Here is a 19740-nt window from a genome sequence, read left to right on the forward strand (position 1 = left end):
AAAATATTTATCAATCCACAATTCTGTATAGAAATTTAGAAATTCTTCTAATTTCAATTCGGTGTTTAATTTTATGTTTTCTTAAGTGTCTGTATTTAAGTATTTCAAACTCTTATGTACATTGGTTCTTATTTTATATAACTCATGTTCTAAATTAGAAACAAATTTGTTCCATGATTCTCTATGTCTTTTTCTGACTTCTCTTTTAGCTATGGCTCTTATTATTATTATTCAGGCCTCCATGGAGTCAAGAGACTCATTGTGGGAGGACCTTCCTAGGAAACACAAAGTCTATCATACCACTCCTTCAACTCATTGACCATTATTGCTCTCACCACTCTATCAGACAGCGCATGCCATGGTTCAACCACTCTCCACGCAAAGAAACTACTCCTCACCCTCTTGCTCACAGCTTCCTTTTAAAACTTCCAGGGATGGCCCCTTGTCATTGCTCTTTCCTGCTGTCCAACAAGTGAAAGAACTCCCAGTGTCAACCCTGTAACTGCCTCTCAACAGTTTGAAAGTCTTGTTCTTATCTCCTCTCCTTCTTCTATCCACCAAATTCTGCAGTCCACATTCCTTCAGCTGATGATCATAACTAACATTGTACAGTCCTGAAACCATCTTTGTTATCTGCCTCTGTACCCTTTCCACAGTTAATTTATCCCCTTCAAATCCTGGGGACCACATTTGAGAACAATAGTCTAAGTGTGGTCTGATCAGAGTCTTATACAATGGAATGATAACTCTTTTATCTCTGCAGATCAGCGTCCTTCTTAGTATTGTAGCAATCTTCTGGGTAACATTCACCACCTTTGCAATATGATCCCTAAATTTCAGTTTTCTATCAATCATCACCCCAAGATCTTTTGTCTCTGCTACTTCCTCCAGTACAGCTCCTCTAATTCAGTATGCAGCCTCCCATCAATGTATCCCAAACTTCAAGACTTTACATTTAGCTGCATTAAACTGCATCCTTATTCATTTCCCCATATGTCCAGTTTATTCAAATCCTCTTGCAGGGCTTTTTCCTTCCACATCTGCACTATTACTAATAACCCTGCCAAGCTTCACATCATCTGCAAACTAAATATTCCCTAAATATGCTGTTGAGGTCACTGCTCCAGAAATTATAATAAATTTAGTTTAATTGCACCTGAAAATATCTTCAGGACTGAATAGTGTTGTACTATCTTACCTGGGTAAGTAGTACAACACCAGGCAACTCGTAGCAAAGGTGGAGCAAGATACCGACACTCCTATCCCAGTATCTCCCAAAATGCAAAACACATCTCCTTGTGGATATGTATACTGCCATGCATTAAGGGAATGGCCACTACCCAGACTAGTTTCCTACCCAGATAGGAGTGTTGGTAGCTTGTTCTACCTTTGCTACGAGTTGCCTGGTGTTGTACTACTTACCCAGGTAAGATAGTACAACACTATTCAGTCCTGAAGATATTTTCAGGAGCAAACTTTGTTTGCTCTCACTGGGATAAAGGATTAAACTAAATTTATTATAGTCTAACCTAGTGAAAAATAAACTTTCAACATGCTCCAGAAATTATTGAAAAAATCCATGATATGGTGATGGATGGTGGAAGAGTGAAGGTGTGTTAAATTGCTAAGGCTGTGGGCATCTCAAATGACCATGTACATAATATTTTACATGAACATTTACATATGAGAAAACTATCCGCAAGATAGGTGCCACGTTTACTCACACTGGATCAAAAGCATCAATATGTGAACTGTTGCAAAATTGTTAGATTTACGCTACGAACTATTTTCTCACCCCATCCCCCCCAATTTCCAGATTTGGCTCCCTCGGACTGCTATCTGTTTCGAAACATGAAAAAATGGCTGGTAGGAAAGAGATTTTCATCAAACATTGAGGTGATTGCTGAAACAGCTGCCTATTTTGAAGAGTTGGACAAATCATACTGTATGGACAGGATCAAAAAACTCGAGCATCGTTGGACTAAGTGTATAGACCTCAAAGGAGACTGTGTTGAAAAATAAAAAATCTTTGTCCCAAAAATATTATGTTTTCTTCATTTTTCCATGGACTTAGCGAACAACACTTGTTTCCCCTGCATCTCTATTCATCTTGCAAGTCAAACCCACATTATTATAATTATTATTATTATTCAGGCCTCCATGGAGTCAAAAGACTCTACGTGGGAGGTCCTTCCTAAGAACATAAAGTCTGTCAAGACTCATCGAGGGGAGGTCCCTCCTAAGAAACACAAAGTCTATCATACCACTCTTTAAACTCATTGACCATTCTCGCTCCCACCACTCCATCAGGCAATGCATTCCACGGTTCAACCACCCTCCACGCAAAGACACTCTTCTGGCCTGTGTCTTATATTCTTCATGCACCACTCTCTCCAACTTCGGGGGGGGATGTCATCTCAGTTAATATCGAACTCTTCTGATGCTATGACCAAATTCAAAACTCTTGAACCTCTTGTTCCCTCAGTTGCCTAAGACATTTGTCCCTGAAGAAGTCTAGAATTCCATTCCCTTATTAATTAAATTAAGGGATATTAGATCCCACATTGTTTTAAAATGGGATCTAATGTGGGATCTTGTGGGAATTTTTTTATTTAATTAAATTAATTTAATTTAATTTAATTAATGTTTATATCGCAGAAATGAAGCCTGTTGGCTCTTTATATTTAAGTAATCCATTCCCTTATTACTACATGCATTTTCCTCTTCCCAGCTTATACTGCTGTAGTTAAAATCTCCGATAACAATCATTTTTCTTCTTCTTGTACTTGCCAAGTTCAACTGCCTAAAGATCTCCTGCTTTCCACCCTCTGTGCTCCTTGGCCTGTAGCAACACCCCCATTAAATATCCTGTCTTGTCCAACTCTACCTCTGCCTTATTCTTTTATATTCTATTTCATCTTCTAATCTTTCACTGCTTAACCATTTATGATAGACTTCTTTTTTCATTTTGATTATTTCTTTGATTGTATCATCCCATATCTTCAGTTTTTCCTTTTATTGAATATTTTGGTCTTTCCTACGGTTTCATTCATTTGCTGCTGTATTTAGTATCATTTTTATATTAAGCCATTCTATTTCTACATTTAGTTTTATTTTATCTAAATATTGGTTAATTCTTTGTTCATATGGCCATTGTATATTTGTGTCATTTAATAATCTGGTTTTATAAACAAATGTTTTAAATTTCCTTCCTGTTCTTGTTATCTGTAGCCATTTAGGTGATAATCTTAATTTTATTTTAATGAGGAAGTGGTCACTACTTCCTCTGTGAACTCTAATATCTAATGAGAACTTTTGATTTCTTTTCATTTTAGATAAAATAATTTAATATTGATTTCCATCCTCTTGCTGCCCAAGTATATTTATGTATGTCTTTATGTTTGTAGAAGGAATTTATTATTTTAAGGTTTTTATAAACTACAAAGTCGATCAATTTTTTACCATTCCTGTTTAGAGTATGTTCTCCATATATTCCTATATTATTATTAATTTTTGTGTTTCCAATTCTTGCATTTAAGTCTCCTGCTAATATAACATACTAATTATTATTTATTTTATTATATACTTTGTAACTGATTATAAAATTCAATATTATCCTGTTCTCTTCCTTCTTCTGGAGCTTATAAACCAATTATTGTTAAATAGCCTCTCTCTATTTTTATTCTACCTTCTATTATTCTTTCATTCCATAATTTATAATGTTTTAACTGTTTCATAATTCCATTTCACGGAATTATGAATCCAAATCATAATGCCTGCTTGTACTCTTTGGTCTCTGTTAGCTCCACTATATATCATATTAAAATTTTCAGTTCTCATGTTTCCTTTGAATTTCCTTTTTGTTTCAGTGATTACTGTTATTTGAAAATTTTTTTCATTTAATATTTGGTCTAATTCTATTTCTTTATATGCTATTCCTCTTAGGTTCCACTGTTTCTATATAGCTATCATTATCCCCTCCAAACTCCACTGGACTCAGCTTTACCTAATGTAGGCCCCTTTCCCTCAAGCACCCATTCTCACAAGAGGCCACCCATGCTACCATCCACCCTGGGAATTCTAGTTTCCCTGCATTGACGCACTGACTCATTCAGAAAACAGAAGCAATCTCTTTAGATGCCTACATCCTTCCTCATTATTGCAAGCGGGCTCTTCCATACAGCTCCTTTCTGTCCTCAAATGTCCTCCAAGCATCCACATATTCCAATCCTCTCTTTTACACATTCTGGCTTTTATGCTATTCATTATTACTGCTCTTCTGCTCAGCTCTTCATTATCATACCTAGGTAATACACACTCATTTCCTCTCTGTGTTTTCTTTTGTACAACCTCAAGCATAAATCCCAGATCTCTTGCCTCCTGATTTGCGCTGCCTCTCAAGTCATTTGTGGCCACCATCACAATTATCTCATCCACGCTTTCATCCTGGTTAATAACCATAACCACACTTTTTATCGTTCCTCCAGGCAAATACTCCTCTGGAAACTATCTTGCATACTACGGATCAAGTCTCCATACATCACACCTTTTGCCACTCTTCACTTGCATACCTTACTCTCTCTCTCTCCTCTAACACTCTCTCTCTGTGTTCCCCAACTTACACGGCATCACTCTATCCCTAGTTCCAGCACTCCCTTGCATTCTTCTCATTCCCTCTCTCCTACGTTTTTGTTCTCTCTCTCTTCTTCTATCATTCCTATAACTCTCTCTCTGTTTCTGTTCTCTCCACATCTATCATTCCCATAACTCTCTCTCTCACTCATACTCTGATTCGCCTTGCATTCATCTCTTCGATTTGCCTAATCTCATCTTTTACACTTCTCATCTCATTCCTGAGTCATTCCGCTGCCTCTTTCAGCTCATATCTCTCTCTCTCTTTCTCTCTCTCTCTCTCTCCAAGTTAACCATTCTTGCTTGCCATTTATCCTCCCAATTAAGACCATCTCCAAAAACTTCACAATTATTCCAACTTTCCACACTCCCCACTCTCATTTTTTCATTCATTATTTTTTTGCTCATTATTCTCATCCTCTATCACACTACTCATCTCTCTAGGTTGAGATTCTTCCAACCTGATGCATCGAGGTCAGTTATGGTAATATCTATCTCACTAAGTTCTTCCCGTTGCCTACATTTTGCGCATATATGTACTTCCCCCTTCTCTCACCCGCCACATATCCAACTGCTGGGACACATACATACCACAAGATTTTTTTTCTAGATCTTCTCTTATCGTCTCTCCACCTTTTCTGTGGTCATCCTCTTGGCCGCTTCCCCTGAAAATTCATTTCATACATTCTTTTTTTGTATTCTTTCCAAATTCATTTTCATTATATGTCCAAACCACATCAAGCGATAGTTCACAAGTATTTTTCAATACTTTCTAATCCTAAACCATTCTTAATGTCCTCAATTCTTAATCTATCGTACCTTGTTTTTGCAGCATTAAATTTCTATTTCTGTTGCATGTATTCTAGTTATGTCTCTTTTTGTTAGTCTCTATGTTTTTGCTTTATAACTCAAAATGGGCAAAAAGTAACTTCTGTTAATAAAAAGCACGCACTTTAGTGCGACTTCACAGTACGGCAAAGTGAAATCCTCTTCTTTATCTTCTGGCTATCCTGTTAGTTTAGTCAAAGTAGGATAGTTTACAACTACAAGGGACCTGGTAGGTTTAGGGACTGTGGCTGGTCTTTGGTGTAGCAGTGCTGTTAATTTTTAAGTGGTTGAAAGGTTTTATTTTCTAGCTTTTCAGATGTGCCTTGGATATATATGGAATAGTGATAGCTTTGGTGTAGTCTCTATTCTAGCAAGTGGTAGAGGGTGTGTGGGTTTGGGATTTTAATATTTTTAGATATAGTAGGAATTGTAGCTATTGGCTAAGGTTTTTTGAAGGTGTTCAAGTTCTGTGGACAAGGTACTGTTATCTGAACTAATTAATTTATCCATGTTATATAAAGTTTTTTATAATTTTGGAATATTAAATATTATATTAATATTTATTTTAGTTTATTTTAATATTCATTTAATTTATTGTTAATAATAGTTATAAATATACAGTTATGAAGTTATGAATAGCCAACATATAAGCCTTACCACCAGATATTATTAGCTCTGATATCACTCTATAGTACTGCATACCTCTAAACACACCTCCACTTTATGCAAGAGTTCCACCTTAGTATCACCACTTCTGGGTCCATGTGTTAAGGCTTAGGTGCTGTGAAGAATTCATGTTGGAGGTTAATAGTCTACATCCAAGAATCCAGTTTACAATGGAAAAGGAAAATAACAATTGTTTACCCTTCCTAGACACCTTAGTAACACGCCTTCCTAATGGTAACATTTCTTTCTCTGTATATAGAAAACCTACTCATTCAGGCAGATACATTCACAAACTCTCTCACCACCACCCCTCTCAGCAATATGGCATTATTAAAACTCTTACCAATAGAGCCCACAATCTTTGTTCCAGTGAAACTGCCCTTTCAACCACTCAAACACAACACCTTCCTTTCCAATGGCTACAGTGACTACAGAATTAAAAAAATAATCAAGTCCTTCCCCATTCCCCAACCATCTCTTCAGAAGGACTTCAGAAATGCCATCACCATACCTTACATCCATGATACATCAGAAAAAATAGCCAGAACATTAAAAAAGTACAACCTCCATACATCTTTTAAGCCCCACCGTAAACTTGCTACCCTTATCCGTTCCACCAAAGGCCTCCACTCTCAGTGCCTGGAGTATATAGAGTACCTTGTGCCTGTAAACTGGCTTACTTCAGGCAGACAGGCAGATCAACAATTATCCGGTTAGAAGAGCACAAGTCATACATCTGCAATCACGATTATGGTCAATCTGGCCTTGCAGACCATGTTTTGGATACAACCCATAGGATCTAATGGAAAAAAACCATCATGCTCCACCATAGTAAATTCAAAAAAGAAAGACTTTTCTTTGAATCTGCATCTGCACTCATGAATCAACCGAATTTAAACAAATACAGTTACATTAAACTCCCCAAAATTTGGGAAACGTTAATTATCAGAGATCCCTCTTTACATCCTAAGCCACCTGCAAATGCCCATAGAGGGCACACCACCTAGATAGGACTTCAGTTTCAATCACTATTGTATTTTTTGTGTGTGTGTGTGTGTGTGTTGTTACAAAAAGTTTTTTTGTAATCCCTGAAGATGTTTCTGTGACAGAGACGAAATATTGGAAGTATTAAAATTGTTTTTAATCCTTTCTCAGTGCGGATAATATTCCATTAAATCTCCAACATGACCACCTCTGGGTCTGGCTCCATATGACTTCTCCATTACTTCCACCTTAGTATCATCACCTCTGGGTCTGGCTCCCGCTAATGATACCTCAATAAAGGTCGAAACCGGTCTAGGTAGTGCCCTTCCCTTTCAATTGGAATTGACATTATACGTGTCTGCAAAGAGATGTGCTTTGCATTATGGGAGATACTAAGGCAAGTGATGAGAACTTATACCACCTTTACCATGAGTTGCCCCAGTCCTGAAAGTACTTCAGGCAGAAACTTTGTTTGCCTACACTTGGATAAAGGATAAAACCCACTATATAATTAGTAACCCCTCCACTTAGATATTATTATTAAGAGATACCTCCAGGGAGTCAGGGACTCATTGAAGGAGGCCACATATTACACGTGCCAGCTATCATACTTATTCTTGAATTCATTCACACTGCTTGCACTCACAACATCAATGGCAATCCATACCAATCATGCACCACTCTATGAGAGAAAAATCTAGCCCTCGCCCACTTCTTAGTGACATTCATTCTCAGCTTCCAAGGATGCCTTCTTATCCTTTCCCCACCCTCCATAAATTGAAAAATTCCACCAGTTGAAATCCTGTATGAACCTTTCAGAAGTTTGTAAGTCTCAATCATATCACCCCTCTTTCTCCTGTTTCCTAGTGTCTGCAGCAGTGGCAGCCTGTACATAAACACTGCAACACTCTAGCACCCCCAAGGAAAAAATGAAAAATTTAAATTTTGTTTATGTTTATAAATAATAACAATGTTTACAACATTATATAAATGCAATACAACATGTTAAAGGTTACAGTTTATATTTCAACAGTGACCAAATAGTTAATAATTGGAATTATTCGATTAATGCTTTAGATTATGAAACAAATATACTGCAATTTAATGCAATGTCGGAATTATCACGTTTGACCAATCGCAGCCAGACTTTCCGATATTCGTTTGCACTTGTGATTGCATGTTACGAGTCATTCCAACACTGCTCGGTTGTATCGTATGCTTGCGTGCGTTATTTCTATGAGATACAAATCTTTTATTATTGGTGTTTGTTTGTGGTGAGGGTGAAATATTTTTAATAAAGCAATTTTTTAATATGTAAATTTATTTATTAATAAATTGGTTACTGATTAGGAAAAAAATAATTTTTTTTTTTTTTAATTTTGTATATGCAGCACCCCACTTAAAATTTTCACCGGCCATCACTGATCTACAGTCTACAAATTCTCAATCTGTCTTCATAATCAGTATTCCACAATCCTGATATCATTTTTAACACTCTCCTTTGCACTCTCTCTCTCTCTCTCTCTCTCTCTCTCTCTCCACTATATCAGAATCCCAGTGGAAACCAGGAGACCAGACCTGCACACAGTAGTCCAAGTGAAGTCTTATCAAGGCCTTGTAAACAGTGTAAACAGGCCAAATGACATCCTTATCTTTACATGTGAACGTTCATTTCAGCATTGCAATTATCTTTTGAGTTGTATTTGCAATCTTTGCTACATAGCCCTGAACGTCAACTTCTTATCTACACTCCAAGATCCCTCACCTTATCAGTTTCTTCTAGAATTTGATGTTTTAAGGATACTTGTGACATAAAGACTGAATAATATATGCACGTAAACACAAGAAAGATATTTAATTAACCAAATATTTCTGTCTGGAAATAGCAGACCATCTTCAGTGGCACTACAAGAACAGTTTAAAAAAAAAAATACAAGGTGGAATACTAACAATAGATCATTTAAAAATAGAACAACCTGCGTGATGTTATATCACTAAGTATTAAAGGGAATATTTTTAAGCAGAGACATGATTGAAATAAAGATATTAATGAATAATATTAAATAACATAAAATTAATATGAATTAATGAGTTATCCTGATTAGACTTTCCCAGATTTTTGATATAGATATACAGTCATTCCGATTCAGGTTAGGACGATGGAGTAAGGCCTCTACGCTTTCTTTGAATAGACGTTCACATTTATAACAGGATCTATATAAGAGGTGAGTTTTTGACCAAAGGATGTTGTGGTTAGTTTCAATCCCGTGCTGAGCCAATCCAGATTTTTCAGGTTTGTTGTGGTGAATGGAGGATTGATGTTCTTGGATTCTTTTTTCAAGAGAATGTCTAGTTTGTTCTATTTTTAAATGATCTATTGTTAGTATTCCACCTTGTATTTTTTTAGAAAGCTGTTCTTGTAGTGCCACTGAAAATGGTCTGCTATTTCCAGACCGAAATATTATCTTTCTTGTGTTTACGTGCATATATTATTCAGTTTCTTCTAGTATAATCCCACCAATATAATACGCCATTGGTTATCTAATCATGCCAAAGTAAATCACTTTACATTTACTGACATCATTTTCCCATGCCCACAATTCCAACCTATTCAAATCATTCTGCAAATACTGCATATCAGCAGCATTCCTGATTGCACTACTATCTTTGCATCATCAGCAAATAGCTATATGTCACTTGTCAAATCCTTCCCAATATCATTAATTTACAGATTGAATAACAGTGAAGTAATCACTGATCCTTGTGGTATACCATTGGTTACTTTAAATCTTGCAGACTCACATCTCCCTGTATAATACATTTTGTTATCTGTCATTCAGCCATCCTCTTATCCATACTAATATTCTATAATCCAAACCCGTATTCTCCAATTTATGCAAGTCTGCCATGCTGTATTCTGTGAAAAGCCTTAGCAAAATCCAAATCATGGTCTAGTTCAATAGTAACATTGTTATAGAATGTGAGCAAGTTGCTAAAACATGACCTTCCCTTAGTAAGCCCATGTTGCTCACTGTAAAGTAGAGATTCACTGTCAACCCATTTCTGAATGTGAGCCCTAACCAGTTTTTCCAAAATCTTCACCGCCACTTATGCAATACTAATTGGTTGATAGTTGGATACATCAATCTTGCACCACTCTTGTGCAATGGAATTACTATACAATTTAGGGAACATTTCACTTCTTCCTCTGTCTGCTAGCAGTCTCTAAAACAATACAGAGTACTCTGTATAGCTAGCTGTAAAATCAGATTTTGAAATAAGTTGTTTCTGTTGGATCTGCTGATGTCTTCTCATACAATGTAATATCTAACCAGATCCTGCTGGAATACACTAACTTACTGCTGTGCTGCATGCCATAGAGCAGTGGTAGCCAAATTTTTTGCAGCAAGAGCCATAGTTACCTACCAGAAATTGTTAAGAGCCACAAATTTACTTTTTGTTAATTGTTAAGAGCCACAAATTTACTTTTTGGAACATTTTTAAGGGCGACATCAAAAGCTTCCTTAATATCAACACCATGAGTGCTATCTTTTAATGCTATTAAATCTAATAATTCTTCTTGCGTCACTACGAATAAAAATTGCTAATTGTGGTTGGTCTGTAATGTCAGTTGATTCTTTTGTATCTTTTAATGTATCTTTTTTCATTTTCTGACAAGGTAATATAAATATAATTACATTGCTGAACAGCAGTGTAGTTAATTGAAAAATTAAATTAAAAACAATAGAAAATTAAGAAAAATTAGAAATATTTTTTATTTGTTTGTTGAGCAGCAATAAAACATAAGAAGAGCCACAATTTGGTCCCCATGGCCATAGAGCATGCATGGCACTATATACAGAGGGAATGCTCTCAGAGATCCATTATTACGGATTCTCTTACTACAGGCACTAAGAAGTCTGGTATGCCACCCACTTCTGTGCCCTCTCTGAGATCTAACATGTGTTACATTACATAACACAGCTTCTCTTGAAGTTTCTCCTATGTTTCCCAAACCACGTTGTGATCAAAGGGAATGAGGCTGTAGATACTGCATCTAGGTCAAATCATCCCTACAAAGCTTTCATCTGCCTGTTCCTTATTATCAGCAGATTTCAAAATCAAAACTATATCTCATGATGTGAGAAAATAACAACAAACTGTAACAGATGAAGCCTAAAATTATACTATGGCAGTATACTAGTATGCACAGGAACTGTCTTACACTCCTTCCAAGTAAGGAGGTGACAAGTCTATGTGTGTACAATGGTTCCTTTTTTAACTATCCATTATATTTTAACAGTCTGTCATGATTATTGTAATGAGCACAGCCATTTTTTTACTGCTTTTACAATCTATTTGAGCCTCAGACACTCATTCAGAGTTTGTGATTCATCTAATCTTTAATAAGTTTTTAAATGTTTACAGTATCTTAATTTGAATAATTTTATTTATAAAATATATTAATTTACCAGTATTTATATATGAATATTATCCCTGAACACTTAATATATATATATATATATCAACATTTTTAATTATTATTTTAAACAAGAACTTGGTACATCATAGCTATAGTTTATTTTTGTGTCATTAAACACAAAAATAAACAAATCAAAAGTTGCTTCATGCATTTTTCATAGATTATTGCAGACAGACAGACATTGGAAATTATATATATACATATAATATGAAATATGATTTCATTTTTCCCTAGTGCGCATACAAATAGAAAAATAATCCATTCCTTCACAGTGACTAAAATTAAAAGAAGAAAAAAAAATTGTATTAAAATAGGCTATATTAATTTTTTTTGAAAATGTTTATTTTATAATATGATATGAGCCATTTCAGTCCTCCAGTAAACAAGGCAGCGGTTTCACACACCAGACAATGAAATGCATCTTGCACTTGGAAACAGACATTCATGCCAATGGGAGGATTTGAACTGCTACAGCCTTTTATTTTCAAAATCAATCATTTTAATATTTAATAATTTTATATTGTTTAATATTTTTTATATTTTAATTTATGATTTTGAAGTCATTAAATACTGTACATTATCAGAAATATGTTCTAGTTTGTATTTGGTTACAAGAGTATGCAAAAAAGAAAGCCCTACTGAAGGTCCCAAAAGGATGCAGGCTGCCTTATTACAGATTTATTTATTTATTTATTTTTAGTTGTAATGTGTAAGCATTTGTGCAACACAAATATTTCCTTTATTTGAAAAATATTTAGTAATTTGTTCAAGGCCATCCATTTCATAGCACTTCAACAACTACCATTTACATATTTTCATTAGTCTAGATTTTTATATTGTCTTTGCAGAACTGAAACTAAACTTAAATTAGTTTCAGTTCTGCAAAGACTTTACATCGAGTACTACAGTGCTTACAAGTTATTCTTCATTTCACTAAATTTAAGCATGCATAAAATGTTCAATGACTGCTGCTTGTGTTATTTATGTATGAATAAATATTTTCTTTATGCAACACTTTCAAAATTTTCATTTTACATTAATTTTAATATTACTATCATTACATTCTACAGGTGGTGGACTTATAGATCATGTGAAATCTGCAATAACAGATACTCATAGTAACAGTGACATCTCCCAATCAGCTGGGAACATGTACAGGTTAAATAATATTGGAAGACCTCATCGTATGAGCTGTGCTGAAATAATTGGTGTTTACCCAAGTAGTCTCAGGACTGGACGCTTGCCAAGTATTCCCCTTGTTCAGGATTCATTTTTTTGTGAGGAATTAATCCATTTTAATCTGTCATGTATATTCTTTCTCAGTGTAGAACAGTATTAATTTACTTTCTTGAGTTAAGAGATGTCTTACCACTTGGGAGTGGTAAGACATCTCTTAACAGTAACCATGCGAGTATTGGTAAAGAAGTCATGCAATCTTTTGATTAAGAATGAAGAAATTTGACAACATTCATAAAAAAAAAAAAAGTTATAATATACTGTTAATATCACCTCCTAATATCAAGACTCTCCAAACTGACATAATATCTGAAGAATCCAAAAACTGTTCATCCTAATGTTGGTAATTTAGTTTTGTTTGTTTTGTGAACCTTCAGCACTGTTCCTGTCATCCAAGAGTCTGAAAAATTATTCTTTGTCAGTTATATGAAGTTTTTCATACTGTCAGATGTCAAATAGTCCTTCCTAATTTCTAAATATTCCAAGTAATCCCATCTTCTCCCCCTACACAGACCTACGATGATATGAAACTCACTGAATAACATTATTATTTTGTTTTCATCAAGTTTAATAAAATACAACCTAGTAATAGTTATCTATATTACTTTATCACAAAAGTCCTCAATTTTTAATTTTGTATATATCTCCAAGCAGAGCAATTCATGCAGCTCTAAACCATTTGCTGCTTTCACTGTTTCATTGGAACCTCCATAGCTAAGTTGGTATAGATCAGTGTTTCTCAAACTTCAGATATCCGCATACCCTTTCTTAAATTTTTATTATTATCAAGTACCCCCCTTATCAAAATAATAATAATAAATAAATAAAGTATATTTCATTGTAAATGTTATTTTATTTGAATTTATATATTCATGTAAACAAAAAATATGATTTATTTTTAATAGAACAAAATTTGGAATAGGTTTCTCTTCATTTCCCATCCATGAAAGTCCACATTTCAAGTAATTCATATCATACTTACGAAGATTTTTCATCTTCTTTCTAGTTGGTTCTCTAAAGATGTCAGACGACACACCCTTATCAATTTCATTTGATCCAGATGCAATATCAATGTTTTCTTGTCTTACAGCTGCTTGTATTTGCTATATTGCTCTCTTTTGTGCGTTTTATAAATCCAGTCTATAACCAATGCTCCATAATAAATTTAGTTTAATCCTTTATCCAAGTGTGAGCAAACAAAGTTTGCGCCTGAAAGTATCTTCAGGACTGGGGTAAGGTGGTACAACACCAGGGCACTCCTTGCAAAGGTGGAGCAAGCTACCAACACTCCTATCCCAGTATCTCCCATAATGCAAAACACATCTCCTTGCAGATATGTCTAATGTTATGCATTAAGAGAAGGGCCACAACCCAGACTAGTTTCGACCTTTATTGAGGTCTCTTCAGTGGGAGTGCTCTGGTGTTGTACCACCTTACCCCAGTCCTGAAGATACTTTCAGGCGCAAACTTTGTTTGCTCACACTTGGATAAAGGATTAAACTAAATTTATTATACTCTAACCAAGTGAAAAATAAACTTTCAACAGTGATCCATACTTAAGAATTTGAAAGCTAAACAAATTACTGTATTTAGTCGAATATAACTTACACTTTTTTCTCAAAATTAAAGCTAAAAAATCGTGGTGCAAGATATATGTGGGAATTTTTGGAAACTAAAGTTTCACGTATACTACTATATACTTTAAAATAATTCTTTTTTTTCTTAATAATGATTCCATGTGTTAATGATGCATAGCCGAAAATTGCTACGCACCCTTTGAAGACCTTTCGCGTATCCCCGAGGGTATGCGTACCACACTTTGAGAAACACTGGTTTTCCAACCAAAGATGATGCGCTTTGGTTGATAAAACCTAGATCTTATTCCCATCTGTGATGCAAGGAACTTTTATCAGATCTTTTTGATTTGGTCTCAAATAGAGGCAGTGGGTTTTTCCTCTCCTAGAAACTCAGGTTTTCCATCTCTCAAAAACAAGCAAACTTTTGTAGACTGCACTGGTGCCTTGCTTGAAAGTAATAACTTCTGACCAATACCTTATCTTGGATTCAAATGCCAATATATCCAGGATACTTCGATACATTAAAAGCAATAACAATTGTTTCAATTACTTATACTGCTTCATTTGAAAATGTTGCATAATGCTCCATCTGCTACTCTTACCACTCTCCTGATTCCAGTAACGACATAATTTCAATAATCTAAACAGAGATCAAATTTCAAATGTTCATAATTCATATTGGTTTCCCCTCTCTAACTTGACAGATCAGACTAGAAAGGAGGTCAAAGTATTTGCTCTTAAGTAATGATCTCACACAAGTCATTAATCAGTTAACCAGAATACTGGTTAAGAATGCTTTTAATATGTCTGGACATGTATATTATTATTTGATTATTATTATCATTCAGAATCTACATGGAGTCACAAGACTCATTGTGGGATGTTCCTTCTAGACATCACAAAGTCTATCTACCAATCCTTGAATGCATTCGCTGCTCTTGCTCTCACCTCCCTATCAGGCAGTGCATTCCAGGGTTCAGCCATCCTCCATACAAAGAAACCATTCCCTACCCTCTTGCTCACAACTTCCTTTCCAACTTCCAGGGATGGCCTCCTTCTCCCCAATCTGTTCCCTTGTTCTATCATGTAAAAGAAATTCCTAGTGTCAATCCTTTAACTCCCTCACAATAGTTTAAATATCTCACTCATATCACCTCTCCTTCTCCTGTCTACCAAACTTTGCAATCCACATTCCCTCAGTCTGTCATAACTAACATTGTACAGTCCGGATATCATTTTTGTTAACCACCTCTGTACTTTTTCCAAGGTTAATTTATCTCCTTCAAATACCAGCAATCAGATATGAGCACAGTAGTCCATATGTGGTCTGATCATGGCTTTATACAGTGGAATCTCAACTCTTCCATGTCTGCTGGTCAGCGTCCTTCTCAGTATTGCAGCAGTCACCTGAGCTACTTTTACGACGTTTGCAATATGTCCCCTGAACTTCATGTATCTGTCAACCATCACCCCTTTACTACCCCACTCCCTCCAGCACAGTTCCACCAAAAGAGTATGCAGCCTCGATCAGTGTATCCCAAACTTCAAAACTTTACATTTAATTGAATTAAACTGGTATTCCCCATTCATTTGTCCATCCGTCAAGTTTATTCAAATCCTCCTAAAAGACTGCCACATTGGCACTATTACTAATAGCCTTTCCCAACTTCACATCACCTGCAAACAACTGAATACCCCCCCCCCCCAGTTCATTGACAATGTCATTGATATGAAGGTAAAATAATACAGGTCCCACTACTGAGCCCTGTGGAATGTCACTTGGAACCGTCTGCTTTCTTAATACCTATTCCTCATAAACAATTCTTATAGCTATCAGATGACCAATCCCCAATCCAATTCACTAACTAGTCATCTAAAATCATTTGCTGTAACTTAAATATCAGCTTTTCATGTGACATCCTGTCAAATGCCTTTGTAAAATAAAAATAAAAAAAATTGCAGCATATGCCTTTCTCTAAATAACCACTATTGCTACTTTATTATAAAAAGCAATCAGATTTGTCAAACACGAGTGCCCCTTAAAATCCATGTTGACTCTCACATTCCCTCATCTGCCCAATGCTATACATGATCTCTCACTAATTACTCCAAAATCTTAGTACTACTGATGAAAAATAAACTGGCCTATTTATATATATATACATATATTGATCCCATACACGAGAGACAAGGGACCTATAGGCACATCAGTGCCATCTGTGGGGTGCAGATGAAGACTGAGATAGAGGTCTGTTAACATTATTTATTTATTATTATTTTTTTTTTTGAAGAGTTCAAGATTGCAATTGTATGGGAATGCTTCTTTAAGAAGGCTGTTCCAGAGGACAGAGGAGGACAGGATAAAAAAGGATGAATAACAGCAGGTTCAGTGTGCCTTCAGTTGCACAGTAAAGGGATGCTTAGCAGCTGCAGATCTTGTATTGATAATAATAATAATAATAATAATTATTATTATTATATAATAATTGTATTATTAATAATAATGATACAATACAATAATAAAGCATTATTGTACGGGCACCTCCATGGAGTCTGAAAACTTCTCCATTGATTGTGTGGAGACCAGAACTATCCACACAATCTATCATACCTCTCCTTGAATTCATTAATAGATAGAGCACTTACAACTGACACTAGCAACCCAATCCACTCATTCACAACTCTCCAAGCAAAAAATCCACTCCTCACACCCCTACTAACCACACCTTTATTTATCTTCCAGGGATGAGTCTTTGTTCTGGCCCCTCCAGCCAATTGCTGAAACATTTCCCCGGCATCAATCCTATAAAACCTTTTAAGCAACTTCAATGTTTCTATCATATCCCCTCTTTTTCTCCTACCAAACAACTTCTGCAATCTTCCACCCTCAATCTATCTTCATAGGGAACATTCTACAGACCACTTACCAACTTGGTCACCCATCTCTGAATCTTCTCCACCACTTCCTCATCCAGGCCTTATAAAGAGGAATAACAACTTCTTTATCTCTATATGTTAATTTGTTCTTTAATATTGAAAGTTTATTTTTCACTTGGTTAGACTATAATAAATTTAGTTTAATCCTTTATCCAAGTGTGAGCAAACAAAGTTTGCGCCTGAAAATATCTTCAGGACTGGGATTAGGTAGTGAAACACCAGGCAACTCATTGCAAAGGTGGAGCAAGCTAACATCACTCCTATCTCAGTATCTCCCATGATGCAAAACACATCTCCTTGCGGATATGTATAATGTTATGCATTAAGGGAAGGGCCACTATCCAGACTAGTTTCGGATAACCCCAGTCCTGAAGATACTTTCAAGCACAAACTTTGTTTGCTCACACTTGGATAAAGGATTAAACTAAATTTATCATTGTTCTTTAATAGTCAAGTAATCTTATGGGCTACCTTAGTAATATGTTCTCTAAACTTTAACTCTCTGTCTACCACCATCTCTAATCTTTAGCATCATCTATTTCCTGGAGTACAGTGCCATCAATGCGATACACAGCTTGTAATCTGTTTTTCTCAAAATGCATAACTTGACATTTTTCCACATTAAACTGACACCCATTATCTTTTGTCCATACTCACAGCTTTTTAAATTATTCTGAAAGTGCTCCACATCGCCTTGATTAACTATTACCCAAATTTCGCATCATCAGCAAACAACTGAATATATCCTTTCAGGTTATTTCCTATATCATTTATCTACAAATTAAACAGCAATAGTCCCAACACCACTGAACCTTGTGGCACACCACTAGTCACCTGTTTTTGCCTCAATTCTGCCCCTCTATATACCACTTTTTGATATCTGTTCAGCAGCCACTCTCTTATCCACTTAACCAGTGTCAAAACCATCCCCGTTTGTTTTTGATAACAGAACAGAGTTCCAGTGGTATTCTGTCAAATGCCTTTGCAAAATCTAGCACAATCATAACGTAGCCATTTCCTTTATCCAATTCTGTTGTTGCTCTATTATAAAAGACAGTAAATTACTAAGGCATGACCGACCCTTCACAAAGCCATGTTGCCCTTTATAAAATATCATATTTTTATCCACCCATTCTTGAATTTGCTTTTTGACCAATTTTACCATCATGTTTTGTACTCGTGAGTTTGCTGGTCACCTTTCTCTTTATATATCCTCCACAGCATATTTTTCTTCTGCAGCTGGCTTTTAATGATATTAGTCATCTATCTAATGCCTATTTGATTAACCTTAGGTACACTATTTAATATTGCCTACTGTAGATGACCTTTAACTATCTCCCATGCACTACTTACTAACATCCTTACCCTGCAGTTTTTTATGTCATGGCACAGATTTAAGCTTTTTCCTAAGCTTTTCATAATCGCATGCCTTGTAGTTCCACATATACCCTTTCTTGACAGAATATTCTTCATGTTTTACAATCTCACAGGTCAAGACCCCCATGGTCACTTTCAACAATTGGAGGCAATGTGGTCAGCTTGGTTATGGATAGCTCTTCTGATCATCTAACCAGGTCCAATACTTTCACACCGCTAGTCCCTTCCATCACATGCTACCTTGAGTAACTATCTCTTAGTAGGTGTATAAATTCCATTTCCTTCTTGCTGTGTGATCTTTCTTCTTTCCAGTCTATATCTCCATAATAATCACTCAAACTGTACTCATTGTACTAATTTGCCGATGCATGTCTTCCAGATCAACTATGAAAATCCCTCTTCTATAGCAACAATCAACTGTATATTTTGTCTTACTGGTAATCTCACACCAGACTGCTTCAAAGAACAGCCACCCTATCTCCTGTACCTTTTTTGCTCCAGTTCATCTGCTGTCATCAGTAGTATCCCTCCTCCCCCATCCTATCTTCCCTGAAAATAAAACCCTTCACATTCTACCCCTGTAACTCCATCATCTGCTGTTAGCCAAGTCTAACTAATGCCTATAACATTAGGCTTGATTGCAATAACCAATGCCATTCCTTCCTCTTGTTCCGATACTTCTGGCATTAGTATATAGAAACTGCAGCATCCCTTTATGTCCCTCACCCACTTTATTTCCTGAATTGACTAATCAATTTTATTGACTATATCAATAGTCAATGTAGTCAATATTGACTATTTCAATTTTTTATTCCCTATCAGGGGTGGCTCGTGCATAGGCACTGCAGAACTGCAGCACCCCCAATTTTTCTCAATATATAAATATATTTATTAATTTATTTATATTTGTTTGTAATATGTAATTTTATCATCAACAATCCTATACAATTCTCTTATTTTGTATAAAAACTAATAAAAATCTGTCTTGTAGTACTTAGGAGGGCGAAGGACGTTAGCAGC

The 19740-nt window shown here is 35.6% G+C and overlaps 1 protein-coding gene across 4 annotated transcripts in view; it reads left to right on the top strand.

Annotated features, from left to right (window-relative positions):
• unc80 (unc80, NALCN channel complex subunit) overlaps positions 1-19740 on the top strand; it is a 1852146-nt gene that overhangs the window by 1738928 nt on the left and 93478 nt on the right. For all 4 annotated transcript variants that reach the window (XM_090404461.1, XM_090404464.1, XM_090404465.1 and 1 more), the window contains one exon: positions 12664-12870. In XM_090404461.1, the coding sequence (XP_090260587.1) occupies positions 12664-12870 (207 nt within the window). The remainder of the gene's footprint in view (positions 1-12663; positions 12871-19740) is intronic.

Source organism: Typopeltis vanoorti, chromosome 14 (assembly GCF_054136105.1).
Source record: "Typopeltis vanoorti isolate ZY-2024b chromosome 14, IOZ_Tvanoo_1.0, whole genome shotgun sequence".
Taxonomy (NCBI): Eukaryota; Metazoa; Arthropoda; class Arachnida; order Uropygi; family Thelyphonidae; genus Typopeltis; species Typopeltis vanoorti.